At 44.4% G+C, this 23,285-nt stretch overlaps 1 protein-coding gene across 5 annotated transcripts in view; it reads left to right on the forward strand.

Moving 5' to 3' along the window:
* The window catches only part of MRTFA (myocardin related transcription factor A), a 131,600-nt gene that overhangs the window by 11,241 nt on the left and 97,074 nt on the right, over positions 1 to 23,285 (forward strand). For 3 of the 5 annotated variants that reach the window (XM_059726369.1, XM_059726368.1, XM_059726370.1), the window contains exons 2-4: positions 1,695 to 1,755; positions 10,083 to 10,180; positions 13,228 to 13,489. In XM_059726369.1, coding sequence (XP_059582352.1) covers positions 10,154 to 10,180; positions 13,228 to 13,489 — 289 coding nt within the window. In that variant the 5' untranslated portion in view covers positions 1,695 to 1,755; positions 10,083 to 10,153. The remainder of the gene's footprint in view (positions 1 to 1,694; positions 1,756 to 10,082; positions 10,181 to 13,227; positions 13,490 to 23,285) is intronic. The other 2 variants (XM_059726373.1, XM_059726372.1) reach the window with 1 other exon arrangement.

Raw genomic sequence — 23,285 nt, forward strand, 5'->3', positions numbered from 1 at the left:
CCCACTGCAGAGCAGTGACCTGGCTGGGCTGGACCCAGCTGTGTAGAGCTTCCCCTGCTCCCTAGCTGCCAATTTTTCTGACCCCTGGGGATTCCCTTGAGTCAGATACCATGTTTTTGTGAGCCTGAAGTTGAGCACCCCTGCTCTAGCACATTGGTTAAAGTAAAGGAGAAGGATTTAAAATATGCTTTGCATGGTTGAAGTTTAAATTCTGTGTAAAGGTCCTATATTAACAGGATTTTCAGTTTTTATTTGCATCAGTGTAGGTTAGCCACCTGGTCCTCAAGGCAGTTTAACACTCTGCAGTGGTTAATCAGGTGGGAGTGGAGTTTTTATATATTTTTTTCAAATGCCTTTGAGTCTCTTCCTTCTCATTTCTGGTAGTGTGGAAAGGGTTCTTGCAAGTTTGGGCTGTTCTCTCTTTACCCAAGCTTCTACATAGGGTCCATTCCTCTTCAGTTTGATCTTCTTGTTTTTATCCCAGTAAATTTCTACTTCATGATCTTTAAATATTTCAGCATTGCTTTATTCCTTTCTGAGGGCACTTAGTCTGCTGGTTCTGTGCCTGTTCATAGGAAGTGGAAGCTATTTTTCCTTTAGAAATGCTGTGATGTTTTGTCACTGACCACAGTTGCTTCCCCGTCTCTTTCCAGTGCTGTGACTTTTGCAGCCCTGTATTTGAGAGAGCCCAGTGTATAAACAGAAATGTAGTAAAAAACAGAGGAGTTTTTTGTTTAAGCCCTTTGTATGGTTGCTCATAACTGTTGTAATAATACAATGGATGGGTGTGTGTTGGAGGAGGTCTGGATGTGTATGGGGAAAGCCTGAAGACAGCTGCTGCCAATCAGTTGTTTTCAACTTCTCTGTGATGTCTTCTCATTAATATGGCAGCTGTCATGGAGTCTGAAATAGGCACTGATCTTTGATCCACCTTTTTAGTTTTTTCTGACATATGTGCATATTTAGACTGCCTTACAAAGCAAGACTTCAGATATGTAATTTGCATGTCTGTGATGTTTAAACAAATCCTACAGAAATAAGATATTCCTGCTGAAGTTGTGGCAAAGTCATGGAAATTTTTTTATTTATTTATTTTTTTACCTTTCCTTGTTCTCTCTCCTGGTGTTGATGCAGTAACATGAAGTAATAAATTAGTCATAACATTTTCCCAGCTTCCTTACTCCATGTTTTGGGAGTGGTTAGGTTGTGGGGAGGAGAAGGTTGACGCTGATTTTTGTTGAGTCATTGTAATTAGTCAAGATCTCAGAACAGCATATTCCTTGGAACTAGATAATAAAAAATACTGAACTACAGCTTCGGCTCTGGACTGACTTGAGTTAAGTGGTGGGCAGGACAGTCTGTGTGGTCTGCCCCATGTGCCCCCTATTCCCACTGTGCAGCCTCCACTGTGCTTCTCTTGTCATGAGCCACTGCGGCCTGGCTACTACGTGTCCCCGGGTGGTACTTGAATCTAAGATGAGCCCCCCTGTTTGACTTGGGCAGGGAGGAAAAACCTCATCTGGGATTCAAGTAAATAGTCTTACTCCTATCCCTGCTTGTCTGAATTCAGAAATACTTAAAGGTGTTGACAAAGAACACTGTGGGTAGAGCTCTGCCTCAAAAGTACATAAAGAAAAATATGGGCTGTGATATGTATATAAAGAGAGTGATTTTGTGCTGTTTCCCTTTTTCAGTGAGCAGAAGCGCTCCTGGTATGGAACAGAACTGGGTTTGTCTGTGGAAGCTGTGAGTAAGGTAGGTGCAGATTTTCCTTCTCCTATCTTCAGCCTCTCACCTTTTGCTTTATTTTGAAACCTATTGGGTCTTTTATGTGCCTTAAATTTACTTTTGTCTTGTTACGATTAAACCTAAACATAAAGCAGTAATGTTTTTTTTTCACCCCATTGTGTTGAAGATGGAATTTCGGAGGTAGACAATGAAGGATCCATCTATGCTAGTAACATGTTTAATATAACCAGGGTTCAACATACATTTAGATGGTTGCATCAAACATCCAGGAACAGATGTGCCAGGGACAGCTTGCAGTGTACTGCAGAGCCCCATTAGTGTTTTGTTTTTGTTTTTGTTTTTTTTTTGTCTGCATGCTGCCTCCTTGTTGCTCTGTATTGCTTCAGCCACTGATTTCAAGCAAGAGAATTGTCATTCACATGTAAAGCCTCGCGTACTGAGATCCAGTTGGTAGGTGGATTTGCTGCCTGGGTATACAGAGAGTGGCAGACCCACCTGCAGGGCAAAATTGCTGTTGTAAATTAATTTACAGCTTGGCAGTCATGATATAACTGCCTGGGAGAAATGATGTTGTGTGGTATACCTATGGGATTAGGAGCCATGTGTCATATTCTTGTCTGTGGCCACAGACAAAAGTGCAGTCAACTGAGTCTTGTTGTGTGAGCCAGAAAGCTCTTTAGTGCCATTCTAGCAGCACTAGCAAGAAAGTTATAATGTTAAGTTTTTAGTGCTTGTTCTAGATTTCTTCTGTGCCTTGACTTAAGCTATCTCCTTAATTTTTTTTTTTTTTAAAGCAGTAATACCACTTTCATAATGGAGACTGAATTTGTTAGTCACAAAGCTGATGCAGTATGGGCAGCAGCTGCAGTACAAGCTTCCTTTGTCATTTATTCCCCGCCAGCGTGCCTTGTGCCTCTAGTGTTAGGGTTCCTCTAGCAGTGATAAGAATAAATCTCCCTGTCCTGTTCAGTCCTTTAGACACCTCTTAGTTTGGCTGTAACATTTATTATGATCTAAATCTCACAAGGGCCATTGGTGCAGCTAAAAGAATCAAGGTGATATTTTGCAGGAGGTGGGGAATCCAGAGGTGTATCTAGGCAGATACCACAGGGAGAAAAGGAGTAAAAGGTCTCTGATAACTTAATATCATCTGCAGGACTTGGTAGTGAAATGGATGTCGTGTTGATATTCAGGTAGCTGAAATAGGAGATGCAAAGCAGATTGAAGAAATTTGGACTCTAAGCCAAGGGGCCACTGAAGGGGGAAATAAATGGGAATGTTAGTTCAAATTGGGATAATTTTTGAAGATTCAAAATATGAGGCCCTCACGACAGCAAGTGGTGAATGGGCCCAGAACATTTTGGGCAATCTCTGCTTGCATTCTTATAGAAGAATGGATTGGAATTGGGGTAGCTATTTTGGGAAATACATCACTCTGGATGTCTGTAAACTGGAATTCCCGCAAGCCCCTTGTATTCCATAATGTAGTTCTTGTATTAATGCCCCTCCCTAACTCCTCTTAGCCTAATGAATTTCATCTACTGGTTTATATGACTGACTTAAAGGTGGCTGCTTGTTCTGTTCTTCAGTGGTAATGGTCTCTCTAGAACTCTTGCAAAAATCACCGTTTTGTACTGTAGTTGAAACCTTGTAAAGAGAACTGTCCAACATTGACAGTCAGTTGGACACTCACAATTTTTTTGGTGAGGGCATAAACAGAATTATATAAGTTTTACATATTGCTCTACCTGAAATTGGAAGGAGTTCTTTCCCATTATGGTTTGCAGGACTTAAGCAAGCAGGGGCTTTGACTTCAGTAGAGCGTTGTATTCACTTTACTGAGCAAAAGGGCTGTGTGAAGATTCAGGAGCTGATTAAATTTGGAGGAGATTCGGCCCAATTCAGGTACCGAATCTCTGAATCCAAATTGAATTGGGAAAACAATTAAAAGCTCCAAATTGATTTGAAGCATCTGAATTGATTCGGCCATAGACTAAACAGGCAGCTGATAAGTCTGTTGAGGGAGGGAAGGTGTGTGGGGGAGGGAGGGATTGGGGCTGGGACTGGAACTGGGACAAGCTGCCCAGGGGGGGCAGGGGCATGTTATGTGGGGAGGGGAGGTGCAGGATGTGGGTACAGCAGCGCTAGGAGTTGGGGCTCTGCCCTGCTGCTGCTTGCCAAGCTGGGGTGGAGGGGGGACACGGGACGGGACGACGCAGGGTGTGGCTTGCTCCAGGTAGAAGGGGGCAAGCAGCAGCAGAGCATAGCCCTTGCTCCCAGTGCTGCCTTGCCCACATCCTGCATTCTGTCTCTGCTGGCTGGCAAGCAGTGACATACAGAGCCCCTGCTTCCAGTGCTGATGTGGGCGTGGTAGTGCTGGGAGTGGGGGCTATGCCCTGCTGCCGCCTGGAGCGAGCCTTGCCTGCATTGTGCCCCCTCACTCCCCCGTGCCAGCTGGGCTGGGCAGGGGATGGGGCTGGGCAGGACAGCCATGGGGGCTTCTCCTGCAGCTCCCCCTGCTGGGGCAGAGGCAGGTACAGCCAGAGGAGCTGTGGGAGAAGCCCCCATGGCTGCCCTGCCTGGCCTCAGCCTTTTGGCCCTTAAAAAAAAAAAAAAAAAAAAAAGCCCCATGCTCACTGGCTGCAGCACTGGTGATCAGGGCCTCTGAGGGCTTCTGGCAGAGCCCCCCTGTGCAGCAGGGGGCAGCAGGGATCACCCCCCTTGCCTGGCACCTGCATGGCAGCTGCCCCATGGTGTTGGTGCAGTATGGCTCGGCAGGGTGCTGCGTGCTGTTTGGGAACTGGGGCAGCTCCAGCAGTCAGCTGGAGCCTGGCTCTGCTCAGCCCCTGCAGCCCCAGCTCCCAGGCAGTGCGCAGTGCCCTGCCGAGCCACGCTGCACCCACAGTGCCAGGCAAGGCAGCCATGGGGGTTTCTCCCATGGCTCCCCCTGCCTGGGGAGAGGCAGGCATAGCCAGAGGAGCTGCGGGAGAACTGCAGCTGCCCAGCTGTGCCTGCCTCTCCCTGGCCAATCCGAACGGGTGCCAAATCTCCGATTCTGATTTGGCTGAATTGAATGGGGATGGTGATTCAAATTACTGAATCGAATTGCTGTCCTCCAAATTGGCTGAATCCAAATCGAATACTTCCCTATTCATGCGGGCCTACTGAGCAATACTTAAGAATTTCCTAAAACTCTTAACAGGTGCTACTTTTGAACTGCCTTGTTTGTTATGTGTAGCCAGGCTGCTGGTTTAGCATTCTGGGAGTTTTCAAGTTTCCATGCATCTCCTACCATGTGTTGAGCTGTGAAGTTTTTGAAGTAATACTTGGAATTAGTCTTCATTTATGAGCCTGCTGTTCGTGGCATTGAGAAGCTAAGCGGACATTTGACAATGGTCTTCAGAAACTTTTTTTTTTCAAATTTATAGCACTGCTGGTCTGAGTAAAATGTAGGGATGTTGAAAATGTGGGCCAGATCTAGCTAGTGGAGCAGTGTCACCTGCTTGTGGGGCCCCTGGAAGGAGCAGGAAGGGCCAAGCAGGGGTGGGGCCTGCCACCAAATTCCTGGATATGGAGCCCTGTTGGGGATGCATTTTAGTGTCCGCAGGGAAAATGGCTGCTTTAATCCCCCCTGGCTCCCTAAGACCATGCAGCACCTCAGGCATCTGTGGCAGTTAATGCTGCTGTTGCTTGCTCTGCTGCTGGAAGAGGTCTGGATCGCCAGCAAGGAGCACCATGATCCAGATTTGGCTTGGCGGGCTGAATGAGTTTGACACTGCTTCCAGCATTAGAAATTGGTCCTTGTTGAATGGATTTTCAAGCTAATGAGGAGAGTTGCTTTTATCTACAAGGATTCATCAACCATTGTGAAGACAATGCTGTTGTCAGTCCAGTTACACCAGACAGGTTCTTTCCAGCTCATTCCCCTTTCAAGCCCTAACTTCTCGTAAGACAGCTGTTTGTACCTTTTGACTGATAAGGTTTCATACTGGTCCCAACATGTCTTGTTTTGGATCCTAGACTGGCAGATCTCACCGCTGCCTGGAGCAAAAGATTTCTGGTGATACTTGGAAATGGCCAGTCTTCTACCATCATGCTCTTGGGACAGGCTGAATACAGGCTTGGAGACTTTAGCTACATAGTGGGAACACACCCATCCATTTCTTATCAACTTTTTTGTCTGCCTGTGTTTGCAATATTTTTATTGAAGGTCTGGAGGATAGTGACTCAAGCTCCAAGATGGAGTATGCAGTCTTATACCTCTGAGTCACTAGTTGTAATGTAGCCTGTGGTTGCCAGCTGAAAACGGTTACTTTTTGACTGTTCAGTGGTTTGTATGAAATGATCATACTGCAGTTTCCAGAAGGCAGGAGTTCCTGTTCTGTATTTGGCCTCTTAGCAGAGTGGTCAAGAGGCTAAACTCCACTGCTTGCCTGAAGGTGTTTCCTCTAGGCCAGAGCTGGGTTTGGTTTTTGTGAGATGCTTTTGTGCTGCAGCTGACTGCTATATCCTTACTATGGGCGGATGAGGCTTCAGTCTTAAGGTTAGTCAACCTGGATTTAAACTTACTGGAAAAAGAATCCTGTTTCCACTTGTATGCATAGCTGCAGCTTGAGTGGCTGCATGTTGAATACGTTCCTTAATACATCCTTTTTTTGTGAGGCCTTTTATGGAGGTGATTTCCTTTAATATTTAAAGCTAAAAGGAGTGCTTGTGAGAGATCTTACTCTTGATCTCTAGCAACCTCTCAGTTTACCATGTTGCTGTTTCTTCCACGTGCTACAGATTGCCGCCTTCTGGCCCTTTTTTTACAGCATTGGGATGATTGGGAGACACGACTGCCTTTGGGCACAACGTGACATTGTCTCTCCCGTTCTGTTCATTCATCTCAAAGACTGATCCACTTAAAGCTTCTCTGCCCCAGGATTACCTCTTCTTTTGGCCAGCTGATCACAGCTGGCACAGTCATTTAACAGAAGGCTGCTCTTACTTTTTTTTTTTTTTTTAAACTTATCTGCTTCTTCCCAAAATAGCCCAGCTGCACACACATGCTGTTGCTGTTAGCTGATGCAGGTTGCTTAGCAATTCTTAAATTGGTAGGAAATTACTATTACCCTGGCAACTTAGCCCCCAAAATGCAAACAGATTTCAAGGAGAGGAGGACAGGAATGCTCTTCACAGCAGCTTCCTCTCTTGCCTTGAGAAACTGAATGGCTGGGTTTTTTCCTCCTATTTCCTTTTTCATTGTTTTGATTGTTTGAATTTTTGTTTTCTTTAAGGGCTTTCTCTAGTACTTGCTGCTGGATGTTCCCCCCCCCCCTTTTTAAATATTCAGCTTCATTGCTGGAGGCTAAATTCTACCTCTACTGTGTGATACTTTTGCTGAAGCTAATGTTGCACATCCAACAGCTACAGCATCAAGCCTTTCTATGCATGTGTGCTTTATATGTATTTGGATAGACTTGGGAAACCTTGCTGTCATCCCATGCAGAAGCATCTCATCCTCATCTCTTTATTGCCAGCAGTTTTATCAAAAAATGTTAAGTAATGGTGCAAAATCTTAATATTTGCACACACGTAAGTGACTCCTACTATGTCTGAAGCAGAAGTTGTTTGCAAAAGTTGTTTGCGTTCAAAACCAAGGAGAAAATGGGACATGGTAGCTCATGTGCCTTTTGTGCTACTTTTGTAACAACTCTATTCTCTCATTGCCCTTGCTCAGTGCTTATGTCATCTGCGACATATTCCAGAGGAAGCTAAGTTAAACTTTCAGTGGAGAGTTGCTGTGACAGAAGGCTTTTGACAGCAATGGGAAAATAGGGATATAAACAGAGGTTACTGTCTTTCCTCAATCTCTTACTAGCTCCCATAAGCCCCTTACGTTTAAGGGGTTGATCTTCTGCCTCTGTTCACACACCTGTATCCTCAGGATATGCTATTTCTCAGTCTTTGCAGGTTAGTCTAAACTACAAAAATTGAACCAATAAGCAAATGAACAGAAATTCACTTTTGATTCAGGAAATGCAGCCACATACCTGCAGTAGGTCAGGCCAGAAGCAAGGGGTGCTAGAGCATGGCCTTTTGGCAGGTAGCCAGCATGGCCTGTGTGTTCACTTCCTCTTCCTGCTGCCCCCAGGTCTGCATTTGCAGTCACCAATCGGAGCAACAGGACTCTGCAGGGTTGCTCATCACTTCCTCTTCCAGGTGCCTCTGGGATTTGTAGTCCACAGTCATAAGTAAACCGGCAGGGCAGTGCAGCTCTGTACTCGGGGGTGGGAATGACACACATGGGATGACACAGTGAGTTTAACTTCCTTCCCTGGCCACAGCCTCCAGCCAGGGTTTGCCTGAGGGGGCCAGCGAGGCCGGTGAGCCAGTCTTCATTACTCCAGCTGGAGAGCAGAGGGGCAGACCCGGCCCTATTCTCTGGAGCAGCGGCACAGCCCGGGGCTGCAAAGCATGCTGGGATGCTGGGGGACTATGAGTTTTAACTTGAACCAGGAAAGGACCTGGGACAGAAGTTTCATAAGCCAGTTTGACCCAAATCACTTAAGTCTGATACTACATTCAGCCAGGTTTATCTTAAACCAGTTTCAGCCATTTAAACTGGTTTATGTGTAACTTCTGTCTCTAGCTCTTAAGATCAAATTTCTGGCAACCAAACAGAGGTTTTAGTATCTCACAGTAGAACATTTGAAGCATTATACCATATTTGCTGTACCAAATTACTTGCAAACACAGCGGACTTAACTAACTATTGCCCAACCTGATTTTTTTCCCTTCAGGTGGTGATTGAGTTTCATCAAGCTTTACAGCCTGCTGTTCAAAAATGTCCTCTTTCTCTGAGACTTGTTGGAGTCAGGGCCATGGTCTGGAACAATCAAGATTGTGCACAGCCAGGAATTCTGCATTTGTTAGACTGATACTTTGCCTTTTTAGGGATTTTATAAAGTTCTGCAATGGGAGATGGAGACTCCTATACAAATTTTAAATGGCACGTCAAGTAGAATAGGAAATATATATGTTGGAAAATGATGAAAGAGCGGTGCAGTAAGGAAATCTGCATGGTTCATATGCAACTCCTTTGTGAGGAACGCAACCCTTGTCATCCTGCTAAATTCCATGTGGTGGCTTGGGAGTGTGTATCTCTGAGATCAGTGTCTGGCTAATCTGGGTGTGCCTAGACTAGGAAAACAAGTTTTGCGTTAAAACAGTGTATTGGCTAACATGGTTTTAAATACAGTTTAGTTTGCTTATTCCAGGTCCAGTTTTGTTTTAAAATCATGTTAAAACATGTTTAGTGAACATGCTTTGACATGCTGCCTATTTTTGTTAGTTTAAACATGATGTGTGATAGCTTTGAATCCTTTCTCTCTACCTGAAGGGGGAAGGATCTTCTAGGGAAGAAGGTAAGATGAGTCCACTGCCAGTCCAACTTTTTTGTTAGCTGCTGCAAGGTTTGGAGGCATCTGTTATGGGGTCACTGCTTCCCAATGGGTAGACTGGGCAGGATGTTGGTGTCTCTCTGCCTCAGTTTCCCCCAGTGGATACTTCAGTGGTTGTGGATCAATTGCTCTGGTCAGGCCATTACAAAAGTTCTGTCTTCTGCTGGGGTAGCGAACACCACTGTTCTAGTCTCTAAGCAGACAAAATAAGGTAAGTTTATCCCAGTTGAGCTCGACTATCTGAAGCTGTTCATCTGCCCACTTTGTGCTCAGTTTGCATCTCTCTTCCTCCCAGGTGGGGCATCCCCTGTTAGGGGCTTGCTTAACTATTGACTTCAGGTTTAGTGTTGAGCTACCTCTCTGTCAGGGCGATTTTATCTGGCTTTAGTCTTGCTTTACAATTGTTCTAGCCAGCCCTCTCTCCTGAACTGATAGCAGTGGGTCCCTCTCTAGGCAGCTGCCAGATGAGGAAGATGTGTCAAATTTAGTCTTTTTCTACAGGCCCAGTATGAGTAGAAGGGCAGTGGGTGGAGCTGACAGTCCACTGCAGTTTAACTCTTCCCAGCCTATGCAGGGTCTGTATGTCCATCACACTCTGCTATTCTACATCTTGGAGGCAGTGAGGGAGAAAAGTTTTCAGGCTTTGTTTTCACATCATAAAGAAACAAAAGGTGTGGAAACCCATTATTTTTTCTCTTTGCAGATCACCTTTGAAATTATGCTTTTAAATGAATATGAACAAGATTTGTTAGAAAACGTATCAAGGAAGGGATAGTCTTATTCTAGCTGAAATAAAATGAAGTAAAACACATGCTTAATCTTGTAGCTGACTTTAGGTCTATTTCATTTCTCTTGTTAGAACAAGCACCTTTTTTTTTTTTTTTCCAGTTGACGTACTTGGAGACCATCCGTCCAACTTTCCATAGTTTGTCTTGAGATCATGATGCAGAATTCAAGGGATGGCTGTGACAGCATTGCTGAAATTAGTCTGTATACATTGCAGCAATTCTAAGTGATGGTTTGAGCGTTTGGTATGCATTCCTCTGAGGCAAGGATACTACTGCTTAGCACTTTGCTGTTACTTGTTAAAGTGCTTTGCAAACATTAATCATCATCTTTGAGGTAGCAAAGAAAAACAGGGAAATGGAAGCTCTAAGCCAGGTACAGGCATACTTTTACCTGTATAAGTGATCAGAAACGGGGCTATACCTGTAACAGAACAGAAGTTTTGGTGCACACGTATTGGTTTAAAAATGGCAGAATCCAGTCTGATTTGTGCGCAGCACCCTCCCCCCCCGCCAGAGGGCAGATGTGTGTCCTGTTTGCCACTGACCTAAACTATGCTGCTTACAAAAAAACATGTAAGTTAGATTGATTCCATCTCGGGCTTTTTGAATGTCTCTGTACCTAGCCAAAGATTGAAGCCTTGCCCACGAAAAGGTGGGTTTGTTTGAATCCATTTCAAGCTATTTTAGGTTACCAGTTAATACAGTGGCTGCTGGACTTGATGCACGTATCAGCAAAGTACAGACAGTTAAAAAGCTCCGAGGCTGAATCCATTCAATCTTTGCAGGTTAGTCTAAGCAAGTGAACAGATTCTCTTTTGATTCTGGAAATGCAGCCATGTGCCTGCTGTGGCCCAGGCCAGAAGCTGGGGAGTGCTAGAGCACGCCTTCCTGCTCAGCTGCAGCAGACAGCTTGGGCCAAGGCGAGGCTGCCCACCCTGCGAGGGGCTGGGAATGTTGTGGGGGAGGTACAAAGCATCCTGTGATCCGGGGGGGACTTTGAGTTCACTTCTGAATCTGGAGGGGACCCGGGACAGAAGTTCAATAAACTGATTTAACCTAAAGCAGTTAAGTCTAAAACTACATCCATCCAGATCTATTTTAAACCGGTTTCGACTATTTTGAAAGAGGTTTATCTATACTGAACTTCTGTTGTGTTACAGATTTAAACTGGTTTCTGATCACTTATACTGGTTTATGTGCAATTTCTGTCCCTAGTAACCAAGACTAGAAAGTACAATTATCTTTAACTGAACTCCCCCTGCTGTTTAATCTCTAAAGGGAAACGTTTTTGTTTAGGTTTGACTTTTGCACTGTTTTGAATAGTTTTCAAAACATAGATAGGGATTTCCTGCAGATCTCATTTTGTTGCCTTCATAGTTATCTCCATTTCTTTAATGGAAGCTTAGCTTCTGAAAATCCTACAGGCTGATAAATAGCTGCAGCAGAGCTAGAGTTAATACAGTCTTGGCCTGTGAGCCTGGACAGGTAGAAGCAGCAGTGATTGAGATGCAGGAAACCCTCACCTCCATCAAAGCTGGATGTGAATGCCCTAGTACAAACTCCTGTTAATGTTAGTTCATCTTTCATTACTGGTTCTCATCTTGAAGCTGTCCAGCTGATTATATTTACATCCTGTATACTCATCCATTTGAAAGGCAGCTATATGGGAACACAGATGTGGGTTTTAAATGTTCACATATTTGAATAGCCTGTTTGCATAATTGATTTTTGATTTATTCTTTATAAAAACTGTAGCTCAGAAATTACAAGGGAACACTTTTTTACTTTATGTACAGTTATTTTTTCCTCCATAATTCATTTGCGCTTTGTATGGGTTGCTTGCAGAATGGGAAGGGTAACCATATTTCCAGTTTCAAGAAAGAGGAGACCTGCAGGGAGGGGGGCAGGTAATATGATTGTTCGTGGGGGGACAGTGATAGGCCCATGCCCTACCCCTGCCCCTCACTCCCAAGCCACAGCTGCCCTTTCCCCCCACCCCCCAGCCCTGTTGCTGCCTCTCACTCCTGACCCACAGTACTCCACCCTTTCCCACCAGACCATGCTGGTGCCTCTCCCTCCTGACTTGCAGCCCCCTGGCCCTGCCGGTGCCCCGTGCTTGTGACCTGCAGCTGCCTGTTCCCCCCCCAGCCCTGCAGTGTCTCCCAGTGGCCCCACCCCTGCAAGCACAGACACCAATCCCAGTGCCGCCAGCCTGGCTGTGCAGCTCCTTGCTGTCCCCAAAGGGCTCCCCTGCCACCGGAGGGCAGGTGCCTCCCTTACCCTGCTGTAGCCCCAACGCTGACAGGTACCCGCCCCCCTTCACACACCCATCCCCTGCCACACACGTGTGTGCGTGCACATACACACAGGCCCCCTGGAAGGTCCACAAGCCGTGGCCTCCCCCAGACTTACTTGCATGTTGCTGTTGGGGCTTGTCCTACCACCATGTGATGCCCCCTACCTCTAATTGCCCTCTCCCTACTCCCCCCAGCCCCAAGCAGCTCCTTGCTAGGGCAGGCTGGGAAGTGCCAGGAAAAAACTTCAGTGTTGAGCAGAACAAAATCTCGGACATTTTTTGATATTTAAAAAAAACTGCCTTGATGGAGATGGGAGGACTCAAATAGAGGTCCTGTCCAGGAAAACCCAGATGTATGGTAACCCTAAGAATGGGGGAAGAGGGGCAGTATTTTATTTTAAAGTGTGGATGTGCTTGGAAAATCAGATTATCTGGGAGCCAGAGAAATGGGTATACTACCTGAAATTACTCCACTTGTTTTCACTCCCTTGACGGGATTTCAAGCAAGTTTTATATTTTTTTTTATTTATTTTAAGGAAGGAAAGTCCTTAATTCTTATTAAACTTGTTTCATTGGCAGATGCTAAGCACCATAAAACTAATGCTGTCTTTCCTTCCTTCAAAAAATTAGGAGATATAACTAAGGTTAGGAGTACTGTTGTAGGAGCTGTATAAAAAACAGAAGGGTAACAATGGTTAGTAGCCTGTTTGATCATCAGGCACAGTGAATGACCCTGTTGAGGACAGGAAAATGCCATGCAAGTCTTGAGGCTAATAGGCTTAGTGGGTATGAATGAATGACTGAGTCTGAGTTGACTGTAATAATGCAAATAGTAAACTACATCTAGAAGTGGTGTCCTGGACTTCAATGCAGAGATGCCACGTCCAGTTATGGAAGTGGGATAGCTCTCCCTATGGTAAGATCCAAACTTGTGTTGTTTCTCTTGCAGGTTGCCATCACGAAAGCCAAAGTGGATTTCTCCGGCGTGGTGTGCCTGCCCCCTTCCGTCATTGCTGGCAATGGGCTGGACGGAGGAGGGGCAGGTGAAAATGATGATGAGCCAGTGCTGGTGTCGCTTTCGGCAGCACCAAGCCCCCAGAGTGAAGCCGTTGCCAATGAGCTGCAGGAGCTCTCCTTGCAGCCCGAGCTGACCCTGAATCTCCATCATGGCCGAAATCCCAACCTTCCCCCGCTAAGTGAAAGGAAGAATGGTAAGTGGCACAGTGGATTAATGTTCTGTGATGTTTGTCTCCTGTAACCACCCTTCAGCAGATGGAGTAAGCTGGTGTAGCACATGCTTTGATTATCGTAGAAAGCTAGGGTTGGAAGGGACCTCAGGAGGACATCTAGCCCAACCCCCTGCTCAAAACATGATCATCCCCAACTAGATCATCCCAGCCAAGGCTCTGTCTAGCCAGGTCTTAAAAACCTTAAAAAAGGATGGAGCTTCTACCACCTCTCTGGGTAACCTGTTCCTGTGTTTTACTACCCTCCTAGTGAGAAAATTCTTCTTAATATCTAACCTAAACTTCCCTTGCTGCAACTTGAGACCGCTGCTCCTTGTTCTGTTGTCTGCCACCACTGAGAAACAGTATAGCTCCATTCTCTTTCAAACCTCCCTTCAGGTAGTTGAAGGCTGCTATCAAATTCCCCCTCAGTCTTCTCTTCTCTTCTCTAGACTAAATAAGCCCAGTTCTCTCGGTCTTTCCTCAGAAGTCATGTCCCCCAGCCCCCTCACCATTTTTGTTGCCCTCTGGCGGACTCTCTTCAGTTTGTCCACATCCTTTCTGTAGTGGTGGCCCCAAAACTGAATACAGTACTCCAGATGTGGCCTCACCAGCGCTGAATAGAGGGGAATAATCACATCCTTTGACTTACTGGCAACACACCTACCAATGCAGCCCAGTATGCTGTTCGCCGCCTTCACAACAAGGGATCGCTGCTGGCTCATTCAGCTTATCGTCCATAGTAACCCCAAGGTCCTTTTCTGCAGAGCTGCTGCCCAGCCAGTCAGCCCCCAGCTTTTACTGGTACATGGAATTGTCCTGACCTAAGTGCAGGACTTTGCACTTGTCTTTGTTAAACCTCATGAGATTCCTTTTGGCCCAATCCTCTAATTTGTTTAGGTCACTCTGAATCCTAGCCCTAGCCTCCAACATATCTACTACTACCCCCAGCTTGGTGTCATCTGCATACTTGCTGAGGGTGCGCTCTGTGCCATCTTCCAGGTTGTTGATGACAACACTGAGCAAAACCAGCCCCAGGACTGACCCTTGGGGCACTCCACTTGATGATACTGGCTGCCAGCTAGACATCGAGCTGTTGATTACTACTGTCTGAGCCTGATGCTCCAGCCAGTTTTCTATTCACCTCACAGTCCATTCATCCAGCCCTTACTTCCCTAGCTTGCCTGAAAGAATGCTGTGGGAGACTATATTAAAAGCGTTGCTAAAATCAAGGTATGCCACATCCACTGGTCTCCCGACATCCACAGAGTCAGTCACCTCATCCTGACTTGCCCCTGGTGAATCCATGCAGACTGTTCCTAATCACCTTTTTCTCTTCCAAGCGCTTAGAAATTAATTGCTTGAGGATCTGCTCCATGATTTTTCCAGGGGCTGAGGTGGTCTGCAGTCCCCTGGATTCTCCTTTTTTCCTTTTTTAAATATGGGCCCTTTTCCAATCATCCAGGACCCCTCCTGGTTGCCTTGAGTTTTCAAAGATGATGGCCAATGGCTCTACAATCCATCAGCCAACTCCCTCAGCACCCTCAGGTGCCTCCCAACTGGCCCCATGGACTTGTACATGTCCAGCTTTTCTAGTAGTCCCTAACCTGTTCTTTCAGCACTGAGGGCTGCTCCCCCTCCTCCCCAAACTGCCTTGTGCAGTAGTCTGGGAGCTAACCTTCACTGTGAAGACTGAGGCAAAAAAGGCAATCAGTTCACTTCAGCCTTTTCTGTATCCTGTCACAAGGTTGCCTGCCCCATTCAGTAATGGACCCACACTTTCCCTGATTCTCCTCTTGCTACCGACATGCTTGTAAAAACCCTTCTTGTTACCCTTCACATCCCTTGCTAGCTGCAACTCCAATTGTGCTTTCACCTTCCTGACTTCATCCCTGCATGCCCAAGCAATGCTCTTATAGTCTTCCCTAGTTATTTGTCCAAGATTCCACTTCTTATGAGCTTCCTTTTTGTGACTTAGTTTACTGAAGAGTTCCCTACTAAGCCAAGCTGTCTTCTGCCATACTTGCTAATCTAGCTGCACATCAGGATGGTTTGTTCCTGCACTCTCAGTAAGGCATCTTTTGAGGTACAACCAGCTCTTCTGGATTCCTCTCCCCCTCAGTCTGGCTTCCCAGGGGATCCTGCCCATAAGCTCCCTGAGTGAGTCGAAGTCTGGTTTTCTGAGGGCCAGGGTCCTTATTTTGCTGCTCTCCATCCTTCCTTTCCTCCGCATCCTGAACTCCAATCATCTTGTGGCTACTGATTAGTATTACTTATTTGCAATACGTCATTCATATGAATGTCTCATAATCTATAGCTGGTATAACTATGGGAAACTGAAGCAGATGTCAAAAGATTTTGACCTCAGAAGTGGAGGATCAGTCATGGATGTTTGGCTACAAAAGGTCCAAGGAACTCTCGCAATGAGTGCTTGTTAGTTATTGTCCAATGTAAATGGCAGAAATAGCTTCCACATGCTGTGTGGTGACTAACAGTTGTGCAGAACCCACACATAAAGGCAAAGGAAGTATGACCTTGTTCTTAAGCTATCCTGGAGCTGGAAACCCATTTCCTTTCAGCAGTTCTTGCCTGATTTTGTTTATGGCTAGTGAGAAATCTTTCTTGCCCCGACTGGCTGAGATTGGAGGGAGGATCCTGAATTGAGAAACAGCAGAAGAGCTAAACCATGACTTTCTCCAAGGATTTGGATTACATGGAATCTGAGCCTACAGATATTAAACGCTTTAATGCGGGTGAAGTATTGAGCATCTTGCGTGATTGGGCTCCATCTGTTTACAATTGCATAGCACAATAAATCTCAAAACCTGGGAAACTTTTTGATGTGGCTGTGGTGGCTATTACTCAACATTTAGGAAAAATGACTCGTAATAGTTAACTTGGGGCCTTCGTCTACAACAGAGACATTTTATTTGGCTCGTCCATTTTTCTGACTCAAAAGTGGGTAGTGTGTTTCTTTTGGAGGCTATGCCAAACCTTTGGTTTCTTTTCCAAAACATAAGTAAAATAGATCTTTGGGAGAAGAGGGAAAGGAGAATTCTTCCCAACCTTTTCACTAATAAATACATAATCATTTAATGTTACTTTGGTTGCCTGAGAGCCATTATCCCAAATCAAAGTGCTGTACAAACAATAAAATCTTGTCCCATGGATTTTGGTCTTGGCACAAGATGGGCAGCGAGTTTATAGACAGGTGTGAAATATAAAACAGAAATAGTATTAGCATTACAAGCAGTGGTCCTGGCTTGGCAAGCGTTATTGTAGTCTCAGGAGAGGGAGTGCTGCTGAGAGATTTGGAGGATAATGAGGTAGCTTTATGGTTGTTTATGGTGAGCTGTTCCCATGCACGACAGGTAAGAAGGGGGAAAGCACCTAGATGCTTGTTTGAAAATTTAGCAAGTAGTGGTGAAATCATGAGTTGCTTGGAGGCAGGAATTTTTTTTGCTTAATAGCAGATGAGGTGATTAGACGAGGTGGGGTAGGTCATCAGGGGCATTTTTACATGCGCTTCTGACGTAGCTCTGGGCGCTTTTAATTAGTGAGCTGTGCTAATGAAAAGCACTTGGTGCCACGTCAAAAGCATGCATCAGCAGCGCAGCATGCCTCTACACTGAGAATGTTGGTGGTACACTTTGAACTAAAGCACATTGAACGTGTTTTAGTTCAAAGCGTGCTGCTGCCATTTTCTCAGTGCAGAGGCATGCTGCACCGCTGATGCATATGACATGCAATGCTGCCAGAGCCGATCAATTTATGTACACCAGCAGACTCAATTCTGCTCCGAAGTGCTGGATTTCCAGCGAGTTGGAGCAGGCTCCCCACATGTGTAAGTGCCCGAGAACCTTAGAAAGAGGAGACTAAATGGAGAACAGTGCTTCAGTGTAATGCAGTCGAGGAGGAGCAGCAGCCACTGTAGGGATGCAAGAGCCTTATCTGGGCAAGGTGAGGAGCTGGGAAAATGGTCTTATAGCACCATTCTGAATGGCTCTGATCAGGGCAAGATTGTGTTTGTCAAGGCCAAAGAAAAGGATGTTGTGGTCATCCTGAAACAAGATGAGGAGCCTGGACAAGAGATTTTACTATGGATGGACAAGAATGGCAGAAAATGTGTGGAAAGAGCAGGCATATCAGTTTGCACACAAGTGTAGTATAGTATAATTCTCCTGGCTGTACCCTGCAGCTATATTACTGCAGGCTACTTGACATGTATAAGTTAAACAGGGTTGGGTTTGGAAAGCAGCTGAATGGGATCACCTCTTTCTCCACAGCTTTCTCGAAGGGAAAGCATGGAACTGCAGGAAATGATTCACTAGGTGGCTGTTACTGAATTGATACTGAAACGATGCCAAACTTGATTAAGAAAACAATTCAAGCATCATCTTTGCCTCAGATAAGATGTAAAGTCCAAGGTTCACAACAGTCCTGGTATTAAAGATAATATTTTTCTTGAAAATTACAGCTGTTAGCCCTAGTATTGCGTCACAATTCCAATTTAAATTTCCCTTATATTTTTATATATTATTTATATATGAAATATCTACAAAATATATAAATAAAATATTATTTTCTCCTCGAACTGTGAGGGGCTGCTATGTGCATTTGAAGAGCTGCTATGTTTCAGTTTTGGGAGAAGCCATTTGTGTGTTTGGTGCTTGATAAAAAGGGTGTGTGTCTATTAAAGTTCTGAAGGAGGAAAGTTGCTTTGTAAATGCAAGATTATCTATGTAGGGTCATGGTGTAAAAGGATACAATGGCTTACCAGTCTGCAGTGAATTGGTTTGCAGTATATTTAATGCATCTTGGATCAATACGTTTGTTCTTGAAAATGAAGGGAACCTAGAATGAGAATATAGACTATTTAAAGTGGAGTTCTTTACTCAGTGGCACTGATGGCAGAAATTGCATAAGGTTTTTTTTATAGATGTTGACAGGTACAGTTATAGCTCTTTGCTATATAGGTGTGACTTTGTACCTCCTGGTTTCAATCACTGCTCTAAATACCTTTGGAAGTGCTTTGCCAGTTGGGATGGCATTTGATTGCTTGACTGTTTCTTAACTCTGTCCAGTTAACTAAAGAAGGTGGAGGGTGTTTTTTTTTTTTTTTGCAGGGGAGCTGCTTCTGTGACAGCTGACCCAATCCAAGAAATGGGGCACTGAGAAAGATTTGGGCTGAGTGGGTATGAGGGAGAGAATTGGGGAAATGTTCTTGGAGGGCTTCCTGTGTGAGGTACAGGCTCTCACATTTGCAATTCTAGGCAGGCTCTGCTGACTCAGAGCTGAACTAGTTATTTGTGTTGGGTGATTTTAACTATGGTTAACCTGCTACGTGCCTTAAATTTACAGAAAACTTCTTTCCTAGTATATCTTCTTTAGGAAAACATAACACTGCAGTTGCACAAAACAATGATTAATTGCACTAACAATATTTGTTTCAGGGCGTAAAATGCTTGTAATTTGAGATGAAAAAGAGCGTTCCACACAGTACTGTGTTGTGCAGTTAAGTGCATTAAAGGATTTTAGGGGTATAGGTTGTAGTCATGTTGGTCTAAGGACATAGGCAGACAAGGTTCTTGGGTAAATCTGATGATATTTTTTATTAGACCAACTCAGATAGTTGGAAAAAAATATTCTTTGCACACTTTTGGGTACAAATACCCTTCATCAGGCTGAGGAAGTGTCTGCAGTTGGCCTTTGTTCTTCCAGAATTTTACCCCTTCTTCCAAGCATTCAGCCTTGAATGTCACTGGGACCAGAGAAAACAGGACTAAATACATGTTTTTCTTTTGGTGTGGCAGATTTTAATTCCAAAAGTAGTAAGGAAAAAAAAGGAGGAGGATTCAAAATATATATATTTCAAACCAGGGATTCCTTTCTAGATTTCTCTTTCCTTTATTCTTGTTATAACTGATCTTTGAGCCCTTCAGCACCATGATTTTTGGAGGTCTAAACTCTTACCTGGGTTGCTGGTATTGGATAAAACTATGTAAAGAGTAAAATCTGTTCAGGGGTTTTCAGGGTGCATTAAAGGATGATTAGGTCAACAGCTTATGTAGCCCTAGAGAAATACTCCTATATAACATACTGGTTAAATATTTTGACACTTTTTGTTAACCTATTAAGATCTAGTCTTGGTATGGTAAAAATGGATTTTTAGAAAAAATAGCTCTGTTTCTGTCTTTAGCAGTGTTCTACAGTGGTCTTCCTAACTCGCATTTAGTTTCTTCCTTCTGCTTTATACCCATTTCTGTCAAGGCCCCAAATCATAGCAGGCTTCCTTTTTAGCCCAGAATTGCATGAGGGTAGCCAATCTAAGCAGGAGAATGAAGCAAAAAGGTCATTGCAGAGGGATTGCTGTTTTTAAGACTTTTATAGTGTCACCTGTAATCGTGGTATTTTGGCCTTTCCTATCTCTCCCCAGAGACAGGAGGTCAGACCTAAAACTTTTGTGCAGTTTGATTGTTACTTTCAGATGAGCTCATTGGCTTTGTCATGATGATGCTGATGATTACATCATTGGCCACTACCTGCAGTCCAGTTGTCAACAGGAGTCATAATTGTGCCTCTGCCTGAGGCCATGGAAAGTGTGTTGGTAACAGTGTGGTGCTGCCCTGGTCCTTTCTCACTGCAGGGACGTTTGGATGATTCTGTCTTCCATCACATCATTCACCAGAACATGATGATTACAGGTTTGGACAGAACTTGTAGTAGCTTGTAAGTGTTATGAGCTGACTCTACTCTGGGGTGCTTACACCCTGCAGGACCCCCGGGGCAGTTGGGATGTGGGGAGTTTTCAGTATGACTACAGACTGTATCCTGTGTCCTAGGTATGAGCAAGAGCTCTCTTTGTGTAGTGTAACTGTATTTACAACATGGGATTAAATTGCTGCCACCCTGGCTGCTACAGACCATTTCCCATTGGAAATGCAAGAGCTTTTTTTTTAACTGTGTTTTAAGAAGCTCCTATACTGTAGTTTGTTCATACACTTATGTACTTTTTAAGTGTGATGCCTTGAATGTTGCTTGGGAGTGGTGGTGTGGGTAGATATTTCTACCTTATCTATCCATCTTATATGCTACTTCGCCCTCCCAGAGTAGTGTGATTATTGTCTGCAGTCAGGTTAGAAATGGCTTTCAAATAGGGTTAGCAAATACCTTACTAAGTTTTGTGACCTGCTTTTAGTTACCAGTTGCAAAAAGCAGCACAGATGGTATGTGTTTTATAAGAACCATATCATAAACCATCCTCTTATTAAGTTTTTTACTATGGTTTGTGAACTTCTTCAGATGCTTGTGTTTGTTAAGAGGAATTGGACTTAACACTGAAAGCTGTTAAAGGGGATGTGTTCTTCATGAAATTATTTTTTTTTAAAGTCTGTTTTCTAATGTGGGTAGGGCTTCAGGAGCTATCTTGATTAAGCCTTGTTTTTTAAATGGCAGGCTTTTAAGTATTGCTTTTGTTTTAGATTTAAATATAAAAATACATTTCAATGTGGTATTACAAACAAGTTGAGAGGAAATTCATGACTGGATCTGATTTCTGCTTCACATACATTCCAAGTGGGCTTGCTGTCCCTTCACAATGTGTGAGTAAAAGGAACAGTATGTTGGTATAAGAACAACCAATCTGCCTTGGATAACTTGTGTTAAGAGAGCTATTCGGTCACACGTGCCAAATGACCATAAACACAGTGCCTCATCCAAAGATTTTGAGCATTGCTTTGAGGTCCAGTTCTTACTGAAAATAACCATCTCTTGGGGGTTATTAAATGGCCTCTCTTGACATAAATGTTAAATGGGAATCTCTTGACATAATATTAAAATACCTAAAAAAACAAACAAACAAACAAAACAAACCCCAAAACAAACAAACAAACAAAGAAAACCCCGAAAAGAAAAAAAAAGAAGCTCTTAAATAGTGCCGAGGGAACAGTAAAGATTTAGGTAATGTTAAGGGCTACTTTCACCAACTAAGGTAGTGGCTTTATTGAGCATGCCATCAACGTCAAGTTGTTTGCTTCTACTTAAGTTAGTGGTGGTGTTTTAACGCTTTTGCCAAGTTTTGTAGTTGCCTTCTCCACTATTTTCTGTCTTCCCCTGTTTTTATACTCTCCCCATGTCTCCATTTGACTTTACATTTTGAAGTATCAAGGTGATATACTATGTACTTAAGTTCCTAATTAATGCATTGAATTCACTGTCTTGACTAAGCCAGTACCAGAATTGGGCAATAATTAATTTTAGGAATTTGATGATCGTTTTTGGTGGTAAGTAATAATTGATGATAATAGCAGGACAAATGATCAGAAATCCTCCTTGGGGGAAAACAGAATCTTTGCAGGATGACATTTGGCCTGTTTTAATCAAATGGGCTAGTGGCTTCTCTGCCCAAGATAACTACATCATTATGCAGCAGCAGTTGGCTGCTAATACAGTGCAAACTAAATCCAAGCCTTGAGCAGTGGCCTTTTTCTGGGATCATGGTGCTCAACCTCTGGCCTCTGGGCCAGATCGAGGCTCTGGTAAAGTGTCATCCAGTCCATAGGGCTTCCCATGGGTGCATGGAGAGCCCCATAGGCTGTGGCCCTGCATGTTAGATTGAGCACATAAGGTGGTGAAGGCCCTGGTGCTTGGGGGCTGGATGTGCGGGGTGGCACAGGGCCAAAATGTTGAGCGCTGCTGCTCTCTTGATTTAATATCTTGCCCTGGTATATAGCACTCCTTCGAAGAATGATTTCTGCAGTGCTCTACAAAAGTGTGGGGAAGGGAAGCTCTGAACAAAGGTACCAGGAAAGCTTCTGTACCTCCAGGAAAGCTGTCTCCTTTGTGCAAAGTGGCACTTCCCAGACACCACCACCTCCCAAGCTAGCTGCATGGTAGAATCTGGACACTTGCAGGGTTGGTTAATATTCCCCCTTGTGAATATCAAAGTTTGTGTTGTATTTGGGAGTATGTGCAACTGCAGCAAACAGCTGCGCTGGACCACTGGGATATTCCAGGTATTTGCTGTGGTTTTTATTTCAGAGGGCACCCCTTCTCCATCAGCAGTGCAGGGCTGCAGCTGTAATCCAGTTGAGTAAAGGAACAGCTCTCTTTGAAGTAAAAGCTGCAGCAAAAAGTTGAGTGGCTGACAAGGTAAACTGCTGGAGACTTAAGCAGGTTGAGAAACACCTGGATATGAATAATTCCCGTTCTACTGCACTAGCTTATGGCAATGATGCTCATAGCTCCGGGCTAGGAACAGAAACTTGAGTCCAGTATCCATTTATGCATGTCTGATTGGTGTGCCCAGCACCACATTGAGGACTTGAGAACGTGTTTGAGTAACTTGCAGGATGCAAAATAATGCTTTCCAGAGTATGGAAGGGCATGCTTTCTGAAAGAGAAAGGGAACTGCTTCCTTTCCATCTCTCCAAGCAAAAAAGTTCACAATGTTTCTGTTGGAAACGGCTTCTCCTTTGCTGCCAGAGGATGTTCTGGTTTTTTGTTGCGAGTTGCTTCTGTGAACGAACCCTAGGCAAATTCTCAAGGTTCGGATCCCCACTTCATCTCTGCTATACAGTATTTGCTTTGAAACTTGCATTTTCATATAGTGTAAGCCTGGACACTAGAACTATGTAGAGTGGTATTTAGGCTGAACGTGGTGTTTTGGAACCAAACTGTGTCTGCATTCTGATCCCGTTATGCTACTTTATCAGGGCAAAGGGGCTGGAAAACCAGTGCAGCGGCCCTGTTGGAATGCCACTAGCCCAGGGGGCTGCCCTGG

The sequence above is a fragment of the Alligator mississippiensis genome, chromosome 4 (genome assembly GCF_030867095.1).
Source record: "Alligator mississippiensis isolate rAllMis1 chromosome 4, rAllMis1, whole genome shotgun sequence".
Taxonomy (NCBI): domain Eukaryota; kingdom Metazoa; phylum Chordata; order Crocodylia; family Alligatoridae; genus Alligator; species Alligator mississippiensis.